The 23,341-nt window shown below is 41.9% G+C and overlaps 1 protein-coding gene across 1 annotated transcript in view; it reads left to right on the forward strand.

Moving 5' to 3' along the window:
• Positions 1-23,341, forward strand: part of CRYL1 (crystallin lambda 1) — a 60,557-nt gene that overhangs the window by 13,468 nt on the left and 23,748 nt on the right. Inside the window, exon 3 of the mRNA XM_020802022.3 lies at positions 6,995-7,121. Coding sequence (XP_020657681.3) covers positions 6,995-7,121 — 127 coding nt within the window. The remainder of the gene's footprint in view (positions 1-6,994; positions 7,122-23,341) is intronic.

Here is a 23,341-nt window from a genome sequence, read left to right on the forward strand (position 1 = left end):
TTTGGAATGTGGCTGGTGCATTTCTGAGACCAAAGCTCAGGACTCGAAACTCATAGAGACCAAAAGGGCTGCAAAAGGCAGTCTTTTCTTGATCCCTGGGATCAATTCTTAATTGCCAATATCCCTTTACCAGGTCCAATGATGAGATGAACCGACAACCCCCTATGGTTTCAATCAGGTTGTCTAGCCTGGGCATTGGGTAGGCATCAGGAGTGGTTACACGGTTTAATTTCCTGTAATCAACACAAAACCTAATGCTCCCATCAGGCTTGTCCACAAGGACTATCGGAGAGGACCAAGGACTAGAAGAGGGGACGATTATGTTCTCCCTCAGCATCTCGTCCAGCTCCTTCCGCACCTTGTCCCTATAGGGTCCCGTTACTCGGTATGGGGATACTGCCTGCGGGGGTGCATCCCCTGTGTGGATCCGATGCATCACTCCCTTCACTATCCCCGGCTTGTTGGAAAACACCTGCTGATATTTACTAAGCAGCATTTTTAGTTCTTGCTGCTGGTCTTGGGTGAGTGCAGGACTGATCTTTACCTCCTCTGGGTTGTATTTTACTTCCCCTCTACCCTCCCAGAAGGGTAATTCAGCTTCCTCACTCTCAGCTGCTTTTATCGCGAATAAAACCCTCTGTTCCCCTCTGTAGTAGGGTTTTAGGGCATTCACATGAACCACCCTCCTTGCTTGGTTCTCCTCCTGCTCTATAAGGTAGTTCAGGTCTGACATCTTGGAAATGACCCTGTATGGTCCTGCCCATTTGAGCTGCAGTTTATTCTCTCTGCAGGGCCTAAGCCAAAGCACTTCCTCCCCTGGGTCAAAGTGCCTCTCTCTAGCTTTGTGGTCATACCATGTTTTCTGTCTGACCTTCTGAGCTTGCAGGTTTTCTGCTGCCAGCTCTAGATTTCTCCTTAGGTCATTCATCAAGGTGTCTATGTATGTCACAACGTCTTGTGGATCATCCTGGGTGATCTGCTCCCAATTTTGTTTGATCAAATCAAGGGGCCCTTTCACCCTTCTTCCAAATAAAAGTTCAAATGGACTGAACCCGGTACTGGCTTGTGGCACTGATCGATAAGCAAACAAAAGGGATTGCAGCTTCTGGTCCCAATTGTTTGGATTCTCTGCCAAGTAAGCCCTAATCATGCGCATTAGAGTCCCATTGAACTTCTCAGTTAACCCATTACTTTCCGGATGATAGGCAGTGGTTTCCTTGTGCTTAATTCCACAGATTTGCCATAAGCGTTTCATGAGCTTTGATGTGAACGATGCTCCCAAATCTGTGATTATCTCTGAGGCAAATCCCATCCTGGACATATACCCCACCAAAGCATCGGCCACTGTGTTAGTTTCAATGTTAGTCAAGGGTATGGCTTCAGGATATCTTGTGGCATGGTCCACAATTGTTAGAATGAACCTGTTCCCCCTCTTTGTGGCCTTGGGCAAAGGTCCCACAATATCCACCCCTATGCATTTGAACGGAGTGTCAATCACAGGCAAAGGGCACAACTTTGCTTTGGTCCTGTCGCGGTTATTCCCCTGCCTTTGACACACATCACATTGTTTACAGAACTCCCTGATCTGCTTCCCTATGTCAGGCCAGTAGAAATTCTGTGTGATTCTCTGCTGTGTTTTGTTCACCCCTAAGTGTGCAGCAAACATGTCAGAGTGCCCCCTTTGTAAGATCATGGGGCGATACTTTTCAGGTACCACCAGCTGACTTCTGATCCCATCTCCCCCTTTTGAGATATTCCTCAGGGTTTCTCTATATAAAATCCCCTTTTTCTCCAGAAATCTCACTGGGGTTTCAGGTGTTAGCTGGGCGTCGGTCACCTGTTCAAAACACTTTTGGAGAGTGGCGTCTGCCTTCTGCTCCTGTCCAAATCTGCTGTCTGTGGTTAAGGTTTCCACCACAGCTTCTGAACTCCCCTCTGCTTCCGTCTCTGGCTCATCATTACCCCCCTGAACTGTCCCCGTGGTGGCTTGTGAGCGTGTAATCACGAGCACCCGTTTCACATGTTCAGCCAGGTCATTTCCCACGAGCACGGCTGCTGGCAGAGTCGATGAAATCGCTAGCCGCCAAACTCCCCTCCAGCCTTGAAAGTTGACAGGTACCTCTGCTACTGGCAGAGAGATTACCTGCCCCTCAATCCCTGCCACCTTTATGCTCTCATTTGGGATTATAAACTCCCTAGGAATGATATCTGGATGGCACAGGGTTACCTGGGAACAAGTGTCCCGCAGCCCCCTATACTGACGGTCAAGTATTCCTACGTCCACTCCTGCTGTCTCAAACAATTGAGAATCTGTTTTCACCAGCAAGCAGCGCTTTACCTCCACAAGAGGACCATTTTCCTCAGCCTGATCAGCAGAGGTAGCTGTTCCAGACTGAGTAGCCATGGCAACAGGCTCCCTCTGTGACACTGAGCCTTGCTCTTTCTGGACACAGAACACAGCTTTTGGCTTGGTCCCACTAGACTCCTGAGGCACCATTCCTTTTAGCTGCTTTAATTTCTGACACTCTGAGATTAGATGACCCTTTCCCTGACAGAAATAGCATTTTCTGGTGTATTTTGATTCTCTCTCATCTTGTTTTGGTTTTCCCTCCAAAATCTGAGGTCTTAGTTTCATGTCTGAGGGCTTCCCTTCACCATGGGCCCCTCCCCCTTGCTGGCTTTTCCCTGGTCCCTGAGAGTACTTGCTGTAGGTTTCTTTGGGTTTACCTACAGATTTCCCCTCACCCAAGGGCTTTCTTATTTGGGAAATAAAATCCGCGATCTCTGCGGCTGCTGCCACAGATTTCGGTTTCCTTTCCCTCACCTGGAATTTCAATTCCCCATGCAGGACTGAATAGAACTGTTCCAGTGCTATCAAGTCTTTAAGCTGCTCATAGGTCTCTGTCCCCTCCTGCGACAGCCATTTCTCAAGCAGCCTCACCAATTGGGCCCCCACTTGGGTAAAAGTCTGTTCTGGCTTCTTGGTGAGGGACCTGAATCTTTGTCTCAGCTGCTCTGCATTTATCCCATGTCTTGCAAAGACCAGTTTTTTAAACTCTGCAAAATCTTTCATCAGTTCCTCAGGCATCTCGGCATAAACCTCAGCCAGGCTACCACTGATTAAAGACCGCATGATGGTCATCTTCTCAGTTTCCCTCACTGAGAAGTCCACAAACGCTCTTTCCACTAAGGAAAAGAACACCTCAGGACAATCTCCCTTGTGGTACACAGGGAATTTCTTCAGGTCAGCCTTAGACAGTTGGCCTCCCTCAGAATCCCTATTGTTATTATTATTCTGGTTCATCATTTCCAGTTTTCTTAATTCATACGCCATCCTTTCTTTTTCCAGAGCAATTTTCTCTCTCTCTAATCTTTCTTCTCTTTCCAATCTCTCTCTCTCTAATTCAAATTGCCGCTGTTTCTCCCTTTCCCTTTCTTCTATTTTTTCTCTCTCTAACCTTTCCTCCACTTCAAATTGCCTCATCCTCAGTTCATGCTGTTGGGCTATGAGCAATTTTCTAAGTTCTGGGTTCTGCTCTCCTGTGCTGTCACCCTGCACTGAGCCAAATTCATCCTCAGAACCTTGGTCAATCTGGGGGTCTTTCACATCACTCATTTCTGCCATCTGGCTTCGAGTCAAGGGCATAATCCCCCCTCAGAACAGGCTGCTTTAAAAAGTCAAGCCTCAAAATAAAACGACCACTTTTTTCCTTCTTGCCTCAGAACCAGCTTTCCCTAGAGATTGCTGCTGTTCTTCAGCACTACTTGCAACAGTATCGAGTCAGAGCCTACCCCCCTCTGCTGGGCCTCTCAGCTGGCAAGCTAGCTCGCTGTTGCTATGCAGTTTTGCCTCAGCTTTTTCCCGCCAAAACTAGGCTGCCTCAGAGCACCTTAATCTAAGTCTCCCCAGTTGGCACGTTCTTCTACTAGCGCACCTCCCCGTGAGGTACACCTAGAAGATTACCTACGCGCCTCAGACTGTCCCTGACTAGACCCCCCTTGCTCTGGGCACACTTGCCAAGGCTTTGCTGGACCGCTGGACAACTGGACCAGTCGTATCCCACACGCTGGACACCAATCAATGTGACAAACCCAGACCTACTGGGATCTGTCACACAGTTTCACTAAGCTGCCACCAACCATTCCCTATAAGAAGTCACACAGACCAGGGATGGATTTTCAAACAATAAAAAGAATAAGGTTTATTTTAAATACAAACAGGGTAAATAAAACAATCAGGTGAATAGATAAAGTAACGTGGCTTATTTCACTCATACATACACACAGTTTGGTTCACACAGAACCTTTACTTAAAGCACAGACCCTGAACCTATCAGTTCTGGCTAACCAACAGACACCTGAACCTATCAGGTTGGTACTCTGACACACAGTAGTACCCTGTCTGACACACAGACTCCCACAACAGCTTCTTCTTCCCAGCTGCTGCTCCGTCACAACCCAGTGTCTCTCAGTGTCTCCTCCAGTGTGTGTCTTTCACCACACAGGCATCACATATTTATACAGTACAGCCCCTCCTCCTGATGTCCCGCCTTCCACTCCCCATAGGATGGAACTTTCCCTCCAAACCCATGACAGACAGGTAACATCAGTGCTGTATGTAACACCACCGAGATGGTACCTATTTATCTACTCGCATTTACATGCTTTCAAACTGCTAGGTTGGCAAGGAGCTGGGACAAAGCGACGGGAGCTCACTCCGTCACATAGATTCGATCTTACGACTGCTGGTCTTCTGACCCTGCAGCACACAAAGACTTCTGCGGTTTAGCCCGCAGCGCCACCACGTCCCTTCTCATTAACACCCGTCTCATTAACATTCATTATTTGGAATGTCCTGTTTTTGAAAGGGAGGATTATAGGAGAATTCCATTATCTGTCAATGGAGAACATTTTGAAGGAAAGGACAGTAATCTGATCTGATTACCCAGACTGCTGATGCATTTCAGATATCATTTTTCCATATGACTGTTTGCACTGTGCTGATATTTGTGCATATGACACAATGATTACCACCAGCTTCCTTTTTCCCCAGTAACACCAGTGCAGTGGGTGTTTTTTCCCCTTGTAGATCAAAGTAGAAATTTGACATTATGTATTTAAATGCTTATGTTTTTAAGCAGTTATTTTTTAAAAAATAATATCAATAAAATATGCTGCAACCCTTTCTAAAAAAATACAGTCTTGCAAGGTTTAGAGATTAAAATTCAACTTTAAAAGGGAAGCTTTCTAAGAGAAGGACTCTAAAAAGGGGGGCAACATAGCTTCATGAGGCAGGGAATCCCATTCACTGGGAGCATCCTCTAAAAATGCTCTCTCTTGGGTCCTTACCAAATGTGCCTGCAATGATGTTGGAACTCAGAGAAGGCCTTCCCCCTAAAGATCTCAGAAACAGAGGTATTATATGGGGAGATATAGCTCTTCAAATAGCCTGAACCTAGCCATAGAGGGCTTTATGGCTCATAACCAGAACTTTGAATTGGGCTCGGAATGGACTGGCAGGCAGTGAAGTCTGGCTGCAGCATTTTGAACCGGCTGAAGTTTCTGAACTGTCTTCAAAGGCAGTTCCACATAGAGCATGTGACAGTGATCCAAATGGGATGTAAGTAGGACATGTGTCACTGTAGCCAAGTGAGGCATTTTCAAGAATGGGTGCAGCTGATACACCAGTTTTCACTATTCAGATGCACTCCTAGCTGCCACTGAAACCTGAACTGACACATCTCTAATGAAATTCTGCATTGTGAGCACAAGTTGTGAGTGAGTTCATTCTTTTATGTCTCTTAAGCACAAGTTTTTATAGCCTGACTGTATAGGTTAAAGCAAAGCTAGGAGATTGTTTTGGTCCAAGAACCTAATTTTAGTTTGGGAGTGTTGTCAGGGTCACATTCCAGAAATGAGAGGGGCATACAGCGGGAGACCACTAAAGTGGTCATTTTATTTATTCAAATTGGACAGGTCAATGTTAAACAAGTTTCCAGCTAAGCATGTAAAGTATAGCCCAGTTACATAAATACCTTGCTTGTGAGTATACAAAAGTGACTAAAACTCAGTTATGTACAATAGCTTCCAGTATTTTAAATAGCTTCACCTCCAGTCACTATTCATTGATAATAATACATTCTGATACTGAGGTTATACAAGGTGAGGCAGGGAAACCTCCTGGATTTAGCTTACTGTTGATATAAGCTAGTGAAATGGGGTGGGTCATAATGGGGTCTTTTGGTAGCATATGCCTTACCATTTTCAGTCACCACCATTGCTTGGACAGATACATGCTGTGCATTTGTCATTGAAGTGTTTATACTTTGACTGTGGATTTGATGCTATTGCACTACATTGTGGAACCTTCTGATTCAACTAATGTGTGGTTAAATAAAAAAAATTATGCGTCAGAAGACTAGCGGTGGTGGCGGATTCAGGTGTATAGTCACTGAGTTTCTAGAAATCTGGTGCTAGACCAGGTCCTTGGGATTTAAAGCTTCTCATTTTTTTTCAGACATTTTTGATCATAACTTGTTTTTCTGGTTCTGTTCTTTGCTGTAGAAAAGTGCCTGCATTTGCAGTCACATAAGTTTATTATCAGCAAAGTGCTCCCTAATGCAACTAGAACATCAATATACTGTATAGAAGATTTTAACCTAACCTTTGAAACTTGACACTTTGTCAAAGCTTGATACCAGAGAGTAAGAGATACGCTGGATGGCACCTTATTCTCAGAGCTTGCAATGTTAATTTCAGTGTGTGTGTGTGTTACACCCTTTAGAAACTGCTGGCCAGTGTTGCTAGGAAATTCTGAGAGTTATTGTTCAAACATTTTTCCAAGCTTCAGTTACTCTGTTAGGTGTATTATCACGCACCGTGTGCAATAGCTGAGGAAAGCTTTCTTAAATCTGTGGCATAAGACTGTTCTATGTGATTAACGTAATAATTCTAGAAATGAATAATACCACTCTTTTTTTTTTGTCTTTACCAGTGAACAGTTGAAAGAACTGGAAAAGATAGGAATGCTGAAAGGTTCACTGAAGGCTGACGAGCAGCTGTCTCTCATTAAAGGTTGCACAGATTTAAAAGTAGCAGTAGAGGGTGCTGTTTATGTTCAGGTGAGTAGCTCCATTTCCAATGTAGGAATGGGTTTAGAAACTAATTCAATTTGCAGTTTCCAGCCGAAACACAACCGAAAATGCATTTGGACCTTGAAATTCATATTCCTCAGGAATTTGAAGAATGGTTCACCAAAAAATGTACAGCAGTGCATACATTTGCATGTATTAAAATAATTAAGTGATCTCTCTCTCTCTCTCTCTCTCTCTCTCTGTATATATATATAAAGTCTTTGTGATTTTATACATGTTATATTGATGTGTCTTTATCGATGTAAGCTGCCCCGAGTAGACATAAAAATCAAATGAATGAATGAATGAATGTAATACATGTTTGGAAAAATGCCAGGTTTCATGCAGGCCAGGATTAGGGTGGAGTGAATCACTGTGAAAATTGTACAGATTTAATTTGTGGAAAAATTAGAAGCTCAATAAAATCAAATCTTACAAATATGCTCTCTCTAATTCATTTCAAGATGAATTTACTTGTTAAGAAAGCCACAGACTTGAGTTGACGAGAGCTGAGCAGGACTGTTGATAATAGGACTTTTTGGAAGTCACTAATTTATAGAGTAAACTGGCCACTAATGCCAGAAACATGTGTTCAGTTGTCAGCTTTATTTGTTTAAAGAAATTTTGTAGCTGATGAACCTAAAGACATTGGTCAAGCATAGTAAAGATGAGCAAGCTGTACTCTTCCTGTTCTAACTAGTTCCAACTATTTGTTGCTGATTAAAGCTTAGTAAAATAAAGAAGTGGAAATCTGTGTAATGATGTGCATTTTCTCTGGCAGTTTATAAGCCAAAGTCATTATTCAAATCCAATATTTCTTTGTATCATTAAGCTGCAAAAGTGCTTAAATATGTAAAATGTTCAGAAACCTCCTGGAAGAAGTTGCCATTTATGGAAAGGAGAAACAAATTGTAACACATAAGTAACTTGGATCCCTCAAGTGTAGCAAATGAAAAATCAGTTAGAAATGGCTCAGTTCAGTTTACTGGGAAATCCTGGTAAATAAACTGAATAGAGAAGTTGATGAACAAGCTGTATCATGCCTCCAGTTATAGTAAAGCCCCTTAAAGCTATACACGTTTACCTGTGTGTTAGTCCAGTTGAACTGAGTGAAACTTCCTTGTGAGACACATGTGTGAATGGTGCTTGCAGGTACCCTGATAAACAGTTCAAACAGCTTGTCACTGCTTCTGAAAAAACCCTTACATGTGTCAGTAGAATCATAGGATTGCAGAACTATAGAGCTCGAATGGACCCAAAGAGTCATCTAGTCTAGCCTCTGTCAAAGCAAGAAATCTGCAGCTAAAGCATGTTCAGGGAATAACATGCTCAAGTTTCATAAAAATCGCCCACCCCACCCTGCACAAAATGGTAAATTGAAAAACCTCTGCTCAGAGACATGGAATCTGTGTACAACTATATGTTGCAGTGTAGGGTACTCCTGTTGATTGTTCTAGTCAATTAGCTGTTGGGTCCAGCTTCCTCTATCCTGTTCTTCCTCCTCCAGTTTTCATGCTTTTTCATTAGTAATCAGAAAGAATTCCATTGTAGCCAAACGATTCTGTCCTGATTGTTTTTTAGTTTAGTTTTTTGTTGTTGTTGTGGGGATGGGAAGTTCCCACCTTAGACTTTTTAAAAAAAAACCCTGTTCATACTTCTTTAAAATTGCAGCTTGTTTATATTTATTATTTATTTATTTACAGTATTTTTAGCCGCACCATTACCAGTGGCTTCTGGGCGGCGTGTGTCTGTGTATCTGTGTAGTGCTAGTTTTACTCTGTAAGCTTAACACTCAGTCTGAATAATAGTAAAAACAATACTCTTAGAACTCCAGAGCTGGAAGGAACCCTATAGATCAATGGTCCCCAACCTTGGGCCTCCAGATGTTCTTGGACTTCAACTCCCAGAAATCCTGGCCAGCAGAGGTGGTGTGAAGGTTTCTGGGAATTGTAGTCCAAGAACATCTGGAGGCCCAAGGTTGGGGACTACTGCTATAGATAATTGAGTCCAGCCCCTGTCAAGGAAGCACAGTGGGGAATCGAACTCCCAACTGGCTCTGCAGCCAGATAGCCAAACCACTGAGCTATTCAGCACTGAAATCAGTCATATGCCATATGAAAATAAGTGTGGCATGAACAGCAAAGTGACTTCTGGCACTGCTGACAAACGTGTATCAGTGAACAAGCTGATCCTCATATACTGAACTCTAAAGAAAGATGAGATGCCACTCTTGAAAAATGTACATAGATTTGCAACAGACAATATGTTCCTTTCTGTATTGCTTCCACTAGAGGGAACTAGTATACTGAAGAAGACTGAAGGATGCCTAACTAACTACCCTACAAAGTGATTCATCTGTCTAAAAATAGCTTCCGAGCTGGTTATTTTTCTCATAAACTTCAGTATACAAGCACTTTCTGTTGTTCTATAATGACAAAGCTAGAACTGCTGTCAGTAACAGTAATATTCAACAGGGGAAGTTGGACTGCATGATTCCAGCCTAGATTGGTCCATGCAGCTCTGTCCTGTCTGTGCCAACTGAGAGCAGTTCTCAGAGGTTCCAGAGAGGAGCCTTTTCCAGCCCTACCTAGAGGTGTCTGTGAATGAACCTGGGCTGCTGAGCTCAACCACTGAAACAAACCCCTTCCTTAATCAATTGGCAGGATGTTGCAGCTACCTGGTGAATGTGATCTTAGCATGCTGGCTGATTGGATGGTGTTTCTTCAGTAGTGACACAGTCACAGACAGCTTGAAAGAAAAGGCAGAGCAAACAAACTGGCATACGTACAGTATAATGATCTGAGTACATGCTCACCAAAATGCCCAGGTGTTCCCTTCTTCCATTGCATTTCTTCTTGTCTGATATATCATGAGTTTTGAAGGTATATAATTTGATTGTATCATTAGAACAGTCATTGATATTGTTTCCCCACTTCTAAAAATGCCTGTTAAGAAAGTTAATGTGTGGTGTTTGAGGCTTTGTAGAATAGGATGGGCAATATGGAGCCTGTGGGTTGCAAACAGCTCCCTGTCCCAGAGCCTGAATGCAGCTCCCAACCTGTCAATTACACACCCTCCATTTATTTATTTTTAATTGGTGCAAAGTCTGCTTGTGTTCTCTAGGGGGCAAGGGGGGCAATTTTGCTATCTTAGGAGGGCTTCTCACTTTGTATTTGTAGTGGTTTAGAATGCTGATTACAGCTCAGGGCACCTGGGTTCAAATCCTACTCATCCCTAGAAATGAAAGATGAAAAATATATGAAATAAATAAGATAAATACATCCTTTTTAAAAATTTGGGAGGGGTCACTAGATGGGAGGGCTTCTTGGGGGTGGGAATTACTGTATGGAAGTGGATGCCAGTGCAGCCTCCCAATGTTCAACATCAGTATGTGTCACATCGTTGCCTCTGGAGGTTGCTGTCTCCATTGTAAAATATATAAAGAACATAAAATGTAGGGAGCTATTCAGTCATCGTTCAACCTCCTTTTGTTTTATTTCATAGCCATAAAACACGATGTTACTTTTGAGTCATAGTAAAAATACTCTTCATATTGATTCCCTAATATAGTATGGATATCTCTTTCCTTTTGTGTCTCAACTTATTTGGCTCCCAGGCATTGATTAAACAAGTGAGCTGATCAACCCAGGGGAAATTAGCTTTGGGTATTTTCCAAACTTAATTACCAGGATCATACCAGTGTTCATGTAAAGTTGCAAAAACCTCCTGCTGCTGATTGCAACTAATTCACATAGTGCTGGAGCACATCTCTGTGATAATGCGCCGAGATGTACTCTGTCACCTTGTCAGCTGGCGGCAGCAAAATATGCACATCCTACATGTATACCAGCCAATCACTTTAATTTCATTGGGAGGCATTAACACAAGCTTGAAGCCCCGTTCACTGGGAAACATTCTAAAAGATATGGCAGAATCCCGTATTAGTCCCAAACATAATAAATCCACTGATATCATAGAAGCAATGATGAGCATTTACTTTCAAAAAGTCTGCTCTGGGTATAAATAACATTGAATTGAGGCCAGTGTTGTTTTATGACTCTCAGTAGTTAAAGAACAAACTGCTTGATGTCATAAGTCTGTAATTCACAGTGCTGGATGATCAGTAGATGGAGCAACCGAGGACGCTTGTACTGATCTTGACAACCATCTATACAAAATCAAATCTACCTCTCAAACATAAAAATTAGTTTTTATAGAATATGCTGGCTGTCAGTGAGTAGGAGAAGAGCATAGACATCCTCTGACCAATGTAAATCATTTTTGGCTCCTTGAAATTTGTGTCTTGTTAGAAGATAACCTCATTCAGCACAATGATTAAAGGTCCTGGGTTGTTTAATAAGTAAAGTTTGGTTACTTAGTTACTAAAGTGAATCTTTGTACTTGGGGCTAACTTTTTTAACATCAGTGGAAATCTGATAAAACAAGGAAACAACAAAGTAGAAAATTTTGCCTCAATCTAGCTAAAACAATCTTGCTATTTTTAGGAAATTGTAACGAAAATATAGAGCCCAGATTTAAAATTAATTTGAGAATCATTAAGAAATATGTTTTGAATACATTTGACCAAATTTCAAATCAAAAATTTGTGACTAGGTTGTAGGAGAAGAAAGAGTCTAATGGCAACTTTAAGACCAAAAGATTGGCTCTAAAAGTAGCGTTCATGGATACAACAGCTTGTGCTAATCTTTTTTCTTTTTGGTTATTGTGCAGAAACAGACTTATGTGGTAACCTCTGTAAAAACTGCTCCAGTGGAGGTTGCTCAATTATATTGTTGTCACCTGCACTCCTTATTCCTCAAATTCAGTTGCACTAAAAGTATACCAATTTTTTTTCAAGAACTGCCCACTCAAACATGAAAAGCTGATGTTAAAATGTCATCCCCACTTTTACCCATAAGTTTTAGTAATATCATCAGCTTTTACTTAGATATGCTAAGGTGGGAAAGTCACAGGCCTGTCTATCAGCTTTATACCATACTTGGGTGCTTGGGTATTTGATCTTCAATGCTCTCTTTTTTGGGTGGCAGTTCTGACCCTCCCCCATGTGCCATGAACTTGGGAGTTATAAAAGGAAGCAACAGATGCTAAATTTAGTATCTTCTTCAAGAGCATATACAGTGGGGTCTTGACTTGAGAACTTAATCCGTATTGGAAGGCGGTTCTCAAGTCAAAAAGTTCTCAGGTCAAATCTGCATTTCCCATAGGAATGCATTGAAAACCATTTGATCCGTATCTGCTCTTTTCCCTCCATAGAAACTAATGGGAAGCTGCTATTCCGCCTTCGACCACTAGAGGAGCATACTTGGTTTCTTTTTTTCTTAGGTCAAGAAAGGTTCAGGGAAGGCAGGGAAAATACAGTCCAGGCAGTACAGTACCAGGCAGTCTGAAGACTGTCTCCCAATCCACTCTCTAAACGCTGGGAGGAGTGAGGAAGCAGACAGGCACCCTTTTCACTGGCCAACAGTTAACTGAAAGTTCAAATTTTGCAGTTTCCCTGCCTCCCACGTGGTTTTTTTTTCAGTTTGTAACACAAATCTAAGGAAGCCTCATGGCGCAGTGGTTAAAACGCTGTACTGCAGCTAAAACTGTGCTCACGACCTGGGGTTCAAATCCCAGGTAGCCGGCTCAAGGTTGACTCAGCCTTCCATCCTTCCGAGGTCGGTAAAATGAGTACCCAGCTTGCTGGGGGGGGGCAATGTGTAGCCTGTATAGTTAAAAATTGTAAACCGCCCGGAGAGTGCTTGTAGCGCTATGGGGCGGTATATACGTCCAATAAATAAATAAATAATAAATAAATATGTAAGTCAAGTCAATATTTTCCTGTGCGAGTGGTTCTTAAGTCAAAATGTTCTTAACTCGGGCCGTTCTTAAGTCAAGACCCCACTGTAAAGTCTGCTCACAGAAGTGTAACATGTTGCAAAGAAAGTCTCAAAGAAGTAAGGTTGACTAAGGTTTGTTTCTGAGCTAAATTCAAAGTGCTGATTTTCATCTATAAAGCCCTACAGCCTTTGGGACTGGGCTGTCAGAAATACTATTTTCTCCCATAGGTACATGTCTGCAGTTTGAGATCTTACAGGTTTGGTGGCTGAGTAAATGAGATCAGATTTTAGGTAGCAGCACCCAGTTGCAGAATTCCTTCACCAAGCCAAGTTTATCACTTTACAAAGCAGTGATTTTATAAATATTTCAAATAAACCTCATATCAGTAACCACTGAGCATTTTTCAGTTGACTTGTTCTCAATGTGGAGACGGTTGGCCATGTTCTTTTGTATTGCTCCTTCTACACTGGTTTCCGTGACACTTTTGTTCGTCCAATTTTGCAAAGCATCCCTGGAAGAGATGATGAGTACTATACGTGTTATCTGCTGGCAGACCAGTGTCCATCAGTAACGGTTAAAGTGGCCAGTTTCTGTGCAGCAACACTAGTCTGCAAGAGAGAAATGGTGCCTTAATCCTCTATATACATGTATGGATGCATATGTGAATATGTATGAATTGGGGGTAGGGGTATGCTCCTAACAATTATTTATGGAATTTGTTTCCCTAAAACTCTGCTGCACATAATGTATATTATAGTTGTATTGACTCTGTTTATTCTTATGCAGTTGTTCTGTGTTATTCACATCTGATCTGTTGATCGTACAAATAAAATTATTATAATGTGCTGTAGCTGCAGAAGAAGGGGGGGGGAAACGAACAATTTTATCTAGGTGGATTTTCCCTTCGATGTCTCAGAGGGAACATCTTTGCACACATGTTAGTATAGTCCTCCACCCATTTAAAATATGATGACTGTCAAAGTTCTTCTCTTATATATGGGATTCCTTATCTCAGCTATTTAAATACCATACCATAAGCCAGGATTATAAGAAGAAAAACCACCTAAACACATTTTGCGCTAGCTGATGTAATGCTGCAATATCTTACCTCCTGTCCAGTAAGTGACTGTGAAGGCGACTGACATTCAGAAATGCTTGAACAAGGAGTATCTGGCCACATCTAGTTGACAGAGATCTATTATGACACTTCCAGTTAGCAGAAAAGTTCCCTGTTCCCTTTTTCATCCTTGTTTTGAAGAAGTATAGGGCTTACTAGGATTTGCATCCAAACTGTGCTTTTAAATGCAATTTCTCTGAAAAGTACTACTCTCTAAGAAAATCTAGAAATCTTTTTTTTAATGTTAAAAATAGATTAAGCTTAGTAGCCCTCCCAATGTTGTGGCTGGCCCATCACTTGAGGTTTTCAAGAAAAGATTGGACAGCCATCATCTCGGGATGGTATGAGGTCCGGGATGGTATGAGGTCTCCTACCTTGGGCATGGGGTTGGACTAGAAGACCTCAAAGGTCCCTTCCAACCCTACAATGATTCTATGATATAATCCCCATGAACAGACTGAAATAAAATAAAATTAGCTTGCAGAGTCACAGACTTTGTCACTGAACATACTAAGACAAGCTTTACATCATATGGATGGCAGGGAAAATACTGATGTCATCGGTGACAAACTAGGTACTTTACATAGAACAAATGCACTTACAGAGCTTGAAAATATTACTACACATCTCAGATAGCCTCAACCAGTATGGCTAAGGCTAGGAATTCCGGGATGTATCATCCAAAAAAGTAATTTTTCCAAGCTCTGTTCTGTTATTTCAAAGGAACTTCTTCTGCACTGCAAAACCCTAACTGAAATAAGCCCAATATAAAGTGTTAGGGCTTGAGAAGGAAAAGTGCCTTACTTCTCTCTGTGAGGTAAGCAACAAAATGGACATTCTTTTCCTCCTCCTCTTGCTTACATAACCCTCCTGTACAGGCCTGGGCTTTGAAATTTCTCTTCTAATGGTCAAAACAACTTCAGAGGCCCATATGGTGAGGACTCCAGAAAGGGAGTGGCAGAGCCCAGGCTCTAGAACTTGCCAAGAGACTCTAGGTTTGCCACTTTTCTACTTGCTTTATTTATATATGATCAAACAGGACAACAATCTGATGAGGTCCTCCCAGGAATGGAGGAGAAAAGGGACACCTTCCTTTGTCTTCCATAAAGTCCAGTGCATTCTGACAACAATGGAATAGACAAGGACACGATTGTGGTTTTCTTCTCTGCTTCCTGCTTACGACAGTGTCAGCGAGGTCCCTACACTGCTTACAGCCACAGGATTTCCCATGGGGTGAGAGGAGTTTGTTACTTCCTGGATCTTTCCACATCACTATGTGTGTGCCCTCTCCCTCAAGTGAACTGTTTGAGAACCCACAGAAGCATTCAGAATTCCTATGTGCTTAAGTTGCTGTGCTTGCCAGCACTTGCCTGCCATGTTGCAGAAAGATATTTTGATGGTAGAAGAATTTTACTTTATTTATGAAAGCTGTGATAACTTGCTACCTCATTTCTTAATAAACTGCTTCTGCCTGCAGGCAGCCCTGCTTCCTCCCACTTTTATTCTTGCCTTAAATATTTTGAGGTGTCTTCAAGCACCATCCGTTAGCATTCTGCTACTCTAGAAAGCTGACCTTTTTAGACACATCAACACCAGACACCTAATTGTTTTTAAAGAACTGCATATATCTGTAATTTTCATTGCTGCATTAGCTGCCATGTATTAAACCATAACACCATGGTGATTAGAAACAAAAAATGCCCTGTAATGGATATGCGTATAGGTTAGTACTTGCCAGTTGTACTGAAATACTTTCTGCTGTTAAGGAAATTATTTTATGCACAGGAAAAGTATTACATCTGAGTGGTCTTTTTATAAAATGCACAAAATGCTCCAATAGAGTAATAAATAGTACATTGAGTTGCTGATAAAGAGGCATCAGGATGGTTGGAGTCCACTTTCTGATCACAGCTCCTGTGGAATTGTTTTTACCACAAGCAAAGCTCAGCTTCCTTTTAAATTCCTCCAAGACTATTAGAGCAGCAGTCCCCAACCTTTTGGGGACCACAGACCGGCTGAGCCTCTGAGGAAGGTGCCCCCCCCCCCGCACTCGCAGGGGCACGATCGCTCTTGGGCGCATGCGCTCTTGGGCGCATGTGCAAAGCGGTGGGGGAATGCGTGCGCACTCGCCAGCGCCAGCGTGAGTGTTCCCCCCCTTCATGCATGCACAGGAGGGCCTGCACGCCTGCTCACCCGCGTGCCCACCCCTTCACGCGGACGCTTGGGCGTATGCATGAAGGGGTGGGGGAGCGCTCACGCTGGCGCTGGCACATGTGTGTGTGAACAAAGCAGCTGTGGGGAGGGGAGTGCTGAGGGGGGTGGGAGGTCTGTATCTGTGGCCCAGTCTGACTCAGGCCACGGAACAGCACCAGGCCACGGACTAGGGGTTGACAACCTCTGTATTAGAGAACTGAGGATTTGTGAACAGAAGAACTCGGGGGAAAATACAATGCTAAAACTATATCTTTAGTTAAAGCCTATTGTCTATAATGCCACAGCTCAGTTCACACGTGATGACAAAGTAATCTTCAAGGGCATCATGGTTTCTTGTTTACAAGCAGCATGCTCATGCACATCATCCAGTCCTGCGCTGAGTGGCTAAGCAAACAGTGGCTGTATCTGTGGTTCGTAAACTGAGCTAGAGTCTGTGGTTGACACAGCATGCTTACCTGGACAGAGCATCTGCCATTTATTCAGCCCCTCCGACTTGCAGACAGAGCCATGTGGAAGTAAGCAAACAGCATCCATTGTTAGCAAGATAGCTTGTTCACATGAAACCCAGAACTACCGTGTCAGAACACACTCGGGGTCTAAGAGGAACATTTTGGAATTTGGCAAATAATTTTAGTGGTGTTCAGACATTTTGTGATTGAAATCCATATTTTTCCCCGCTCTGTTCTCCAAACATGCTGTGCACCACAATAAGAACTGTGATAAATCCTTCAGTTAGTCCTGCAGCTCAGTAGCTGTCTCACCAGATAACTGGATCAGAAGTGGTTACTGGTAGTTTATTGCTATCGGAGATACAGTGGTGCCTCGCTAGACGATGATAATCCGTTCCACTGAAATTGCTGTTTAGCGAAATCATTATCTAGCGAAAAGCATTTCCCCATTGGAATGCATTGAAACCTGTTTAATGTGTTCCAATGGGGAAGAATCGTAGTTGTCTAGTGAAGATCGGCCATAGGAAAGCCGCTTTGCGAACCACCGATCAGCTGTTTAAATCGCTGTCTTGCGAAGCTTAGGTCCCGAAAACACCTGTTTGCGAGCGCAGAGGGAACTGTCAGAATCGTCATCTAGCGAAAATCAGTTTGCGAAGCAGGGACCAAACATTGTCTAGCGAAATTCCCCCATTGGAATCACTGTTTTGCGAATCGCCACCTCAGCACCCAGCAGTGCTTCCTCCTCCTCCTCAGCCACCTCGGCTCTGGAGGCTGCCTGGGCTTACCTCGCAAAGTTTGCTCCTCTGTCATGGTGGGGGTAGCTGCTGCTGCTGAGTGTGCCTTTTTTTGAGGGGGGCCTTCAGAGGAAGGTGGCAAGACCTCCGTGTGTGTGTGCACGTACCTATGGGGGGCCCACCCCGTTCTCTTCAGGTACCGATGGGGGATTGTCTCCTTTGGCAAGGCAAATTCTGTGGGGGTTTTTAAAAAAGTTTTATGTCATGCCCTCCTCCCCCCTGCTAGGCAGTTGCCAGCGCTCCCTCCCTTCTCCGCTTCTTCATCCTGCTGGTGGTGGTGGTAGTGAAGAAGGAGCCGGAGGGGGTCGCATGCCCCTCCTCCTCCTCCTCGTCCTCAGAGCCCCAGCCGGGCTAAGGAAACTCCTGGGCAGCTTCCTCGGGCTCTTGCTCCACTTGGCGAAAAATCTGATGCGGCCCAGACTCACCCAGACTCTGCCTCCAGCGACCTCCACATAAACTGAGTTTGAGACCCCTGGTCTAAGAGCCATTCTAAAGATAATACATAACAATTAAAAACCTCCAGAAACAACATACACAGAAAATGGTTGTCACCAGTTAAGGATTGTCTGCATAAACAGGTATGTTTTGAGCAGGTGTTTTGAGTGGAATAAAATCCTTGCCTCCCAGGCATGTGGGAAAAAAATGTTCCAAAAGTGCATGCCACCAGTCAGATGGCCTGCCATCTGGATGTTCCTTTGCTTGTGGAACAACAAACAAGGTCTTGATGATAGTCTGGTCACGCATAAGGGAAGGCACACAAAGATGTGGTAAGTATCCTAGACCAGAGGTATTTAGGGCTTTGATAGCCCACAGCACAATTTCGAACCATGTCTCAGTAACTAACAAGCAGCCTGTGCAGTTCTTTCTCTGTGCAGATCTGAATGTGCCTGTTGCTCAACATACAAATGAAATAAGTGAAATTATTTTAATTAAAAAATGGGAGCAAACACAAAACAGGTGAAAATGACTGCTGAGAAACAAAATGGAGGAAATACATGTGCTTACTTTCTCCCATCGAAGGGACCCAGGGTGATGTATAACAGCTAAAAAAAGTGTACATATACAGTGGTGCCTCGCTTAACGAGTGCACCGTATAGCGATGTTTCTGTATAGCGATCCCTTTTTCGGGATCGCTATACGGAAACATACCCGATCTTCGCAATGGGGAAAACCCGCATTGCGAAGATCGGGTATTGCGGCGGCCATTTTGGAGCCACCGAACAGCTGTTCGGCGGCTCCAAAATGGCTGCCGGAAGCCCGGAAATGGCTGCCGGCAGCCGTTTTCACGCCAGGCCCTCGCTTAGCGAGGGCGCGAAAATGGCTGCTGGCAATTGGAATCCTCGCTGAACGGGTAAGTAAGAAAGGTATTGGAACACATTAAACTAAGTTTAATGCGTTTCAATACATTTTCCCTACCCGTTTAGCGACGATTCCGCATAGCGAAGGTTAATCCGGAACGGATTAACCTCGCTATGCGGGGCACCACTGTATTTAAAATCACAATCAGTTAGAATATTAAAATATGGTTAAATCTATTTCAATTTTTAAAGCATCATTAATTTAAAACAAATGTCTAATTCTGTTTTTTAAGGGATTGCCCTGCCCCGGGGAGCAATTGGTCAGTGGTTGTAATCATGTCAAGGGAGCCAGGTTAGGGAAAGCTAGTGTAAACCATGTTATATATTACATGGTAAAACAGCAGCTAGTGGAATGACTGAATAAAAGCTTGATTTCCAATCAGGACTTGTTTCACACACTTGTCTTACTCTCTTCAAGGATTATTTTCCAGGAATAAACAGACTGGGAGTGGAGTATTATAAAACTTTGAGAAGAATGTTAGTACCTAAATTAACATCCCTTTTAAATAAAATAATTGAAGGAAAGAAATTCCAATATCTTGGAAGCATTCATTAATCGTATTAATTCCAAAAGCAAATAAGGATCTAATTGACCATGGAGCTTGTACACCCATTTCATTAATAAATCAAGATGCTAAGATACTAACAGCAGTATTACCAAAGAACAGGAATATTTTTTATTGGTAGATGAAAATAAGACAATGTGATCGGGTTCAACTTCAGATTTTAACAACTCCTCATTTTGTGCCGGAAATATCACAGGAGATGTCTTCTTGATTTTAACATCATTGTCTTTATTATTTACATGATAGTCAACATTGTTCATAACCGGATCGAAAACACTTAATTCAGACAACAAGCTATAACTGTCCATCATGAATTCCTGTCCAAAGTCTGTTAAACTCACAGGGGTGCTGGGCCAAACTTCTCCGCATCGGTGGGGTGCGCTCCTCACTGCACAGATGGTGCCGCAGCATGGGTGTCATACCCAGTCCCCCTCTGGAGGTGGGGTGTTGTACCTGAAATCGGGACGGATCTTCCTTTATTCTTAGGAAACACTATCACCGAACACTCCAAGGCTTCATATCACGTTTCACCCGACTCCTTAGGAGTGGGGTTTGGAAGCAAGCCTCCTAACTTTAGATTGGGGAAATCTCTTAATAATTCTTGCTTCTTTATCTTCTCATACTCCCGTAACCTTTCCACCTCTCTCTTCCGTTTCCATAACTCCAATTCTATCTTGAACCACCACTCTCCCTGGCTACTTATACCCTCTTCCCAAACTGACAAGTCCTGCTCCTCCCCTTTCTTATTCCCACGCTCTTCCACCAAACATATTTCAAATTTCCCGCTTCTCTCCGCTCTCGCCCCCCTCTTCGGTCACATTCTCCTTTCAGTCTGTCTCCAGACCGCTGCTTTCTGACTTCGCATCCCCCTTTTCTCCCTCCCTCTGGTGGGACGGCACACTCTCCTCTGGTCCTCCTTCAAAGACAATGAAAGGGATAAGTTGAATTCATAAGATATGAATAGATGCAGAAATCCAACAAGAATTTCCTAAAACATTATGGAAATATGATTTAGGAAATAAAATAGGTATAGAGGTATGGAAGAATATATGGGATAAAAGGATATTAACGTTTATGTCCATAAAGATAAAGGAAAAAATTTATAAATTAATTTGGAGATGGTATTTAGCTATGGTGAAATTAAATCAAATAGATGCTAATTATTCTAGGTTAGGTTGGAGAGGATGTCATAAAATAGGTACTTATTTTCATATGTGGTAGGAATATAAGAATATTGAAATTTTGGCAATTGTTTTTAAGGATATCAATGAAGTAGCAAAGGTAATTATAAAGGTTTGCCTTAAAATTGTTCTTTTATTAATATTTGATAAGGAGCGCTAGAGTTAGACAATGAAATTATTAATTTCAAATTTATTGACAGCAAGAAGTTTAATGGTAGCAAGGAACTAGAAAGTAAAGCATGCTTTTCAATTACTATAAATGAATGGTATAAAGAAGTTTGGAATATAGCTATTCATGAAAAATTATTAAGTGATATTAAACTAAAGAAGAGTGAGATAGATAAGAATATTTTTATTGAGGGAGTTTTTATCGAGGAAAATTTTGGTTATATTTCCACATGATCCTGGTAGAGGGGAGCACATTATTTATTGCTGTTTTGTTTATGTGGTTTTGTGTTATTATGATTCTCTTTAGTTATTTTTTTTTGTTTTGATTTTTTTCTTCTGTATCTTTTTTAGTTTTAAAAATAAAAATTGAAAAAAATTATGCTAAATTAATATTTTACTTTTCTGATTTAGTGGGGGAAAAGCTGTAGTTAAATATGCATTAAGAAAATATGGAATTGTAGAGAAAGAAGGGACTGAAGAGTTATCAAGTCTAAACTTCAAGGCACAATCCTCTCCTTCAGCCTTGCAAATATTAACTCCTCAAACCAAGGTAATCAGGGGCTACAAATTTAGAGGAGGAGTAAACAAGGCAACGACATGCAGATCCCTGAACTCTACAAAGCAGATTAACTCCAGACAATTTGAGTAAACAAACCAAGTCATGTGCTGTTAGAAAGGCAAACAAACAGTCTTCAAGATAATGAACTAATTTGATAGAGATAAAAGAAATTTCTTCCTCTGATAGATAAAAAATAAAGCAGTTTACTTCAAAATCATAATCATCAGCATCCTTCCATAAAGCTTATTGTTAGATTTTTAAAGGAGTCATTTTGTGTCAAGATAACAAACAAATGTTATCCTATTGGCTTTAGTGTATCAAGCTACTGAATTTCTCCTCAAAATGTATGGTCTGTGAGCGTTCCACTTCATTTTTGCTCTTCATTATTTATTCTAAATTACATTTCTAAAATATCAACTTCTTATTCTATCTCTAAGGCATTCCATTCTGAAGATTCTGAGTGCAGCATTAACCTGACAGCTAACCTGTTACAGTCAAAAACTTTCCAGAACAGGAGAGATATTTCTAGCTTTTAACCCATGAAAATATAAGTAGGGAAGGGGAACATTGTCTCGTTGATCCAGGAATGTTGGCATCATGGAAACTGGGCATATTTGTTTCAGTAACTAACTCAAGTATTCAGGCAGTTCCCGTAACAGGATGGCAGGGAGGAAGAATGTCTCGTTCAGTACTGTATATGTTTTACACAATTCCCAGCGTCTCTTGGAGTTGGCCATGCTGGATGGTGTTTATGGGAGTTTTTGTGTCAAAAGTTCTCCACCCCTTCTGCAGAGCCTCCACAGGATCAACAATCACTTGGGATATGTACACCTATATCTTATATAAGTGTCAGGCTACCTTATATTTTGAATGATGACATTTCCCAGAGTTAATTCTTGAATTCTGGGACATAACTTTTCCTCTCTTTAAGAAAACATTTTACATCAGAGGTGGCAAGCCTTTAGCCTTCTAGATGCTGATGCTCTATGCCTCATCATTGGCCAGCCTGGTTAGGAATTATGAGAATTGAAGTTCAGCAGTATCTACAGTAAAAGGCTACAACTTTCCTAGTCTTGTTTCAAATAATTACACTGTTCAATTCACATATTGTATATTTAAAATTGCATCATGTGTTTATTTTATTTATATATAATATTTTTACTCCCACCCTTCTTGAGAAGGACCCAAGGTGGTTTACAATACTGAAAGACAATAATTGAAGTTGGAAACAACGAATATACAACAGTGGTTAATGTTATTAAAATATAATATTTAAAGCTAAGAACAATGAGTAAAGAGGCATCTTACATCCTTGAAAGACATTATTAGAACTAAGAACAATACATAGAAAAAAAATTAAAATGCCACTCTGAGAAATGGAATTTACAAAAAATGGAAAACACAAGTAGTACTAAAAATCCAGTCGAAGCAGTAATGCATGTAGAATTACTTTGATACATACTGGGTGTAATTTACTTGAGAAGGCTGGGATAATTTCTTCAGATTAGAAAATTTCTTGATGCATTCCTAGCATATCAAAACAATCCACCAGAATTCAGTATTTATTGCAGTCATAGAGATTTTCAGTGACCTTATGTGTTTATGGCCTTGATATGCGATATATGCCTAATGATCTACATTTACAACATAGCCCTGTAGCACCGTGGTTAAATGTCAGTACTACAGGCCTCTGCTCACAACCTGAGTTCTATCTTGGTGCGCCCAGGTAGCTGGCTCAAGGTTGACTTAGCCTTCCATCCTTCTGAGGATGGTAAAATGAGTGTCCACCTCCTTGGGTGGTGTGTGTCTGCAAATTGTATAATTATGTTATAAACCACCCAGAGAGTGCTCTAGCACTATGGGGCAGTATGACTGGCCCATCTTTACTATCACTCTGTAAGCAGGCGAAAACTTTTCTCTCCAGGCAAGCTTTGCCTCGAATAAACAGCTGCTAAGTGGGA

The sequence above is a fragment of the Pogona vitticeps genome, chromosome 3 (genome assembly GCF_051106095.1).
Source record: "Pogona vitticeps strain Pit_001003342236 chromosome 3, PviZW2.1, whole genome shotgun sequence".
NCBI lineage: Eukaryota > Metazoa > Chordata > Lepidosauria > Squamata > Agamidae > Pogona > Pogona vitticeps.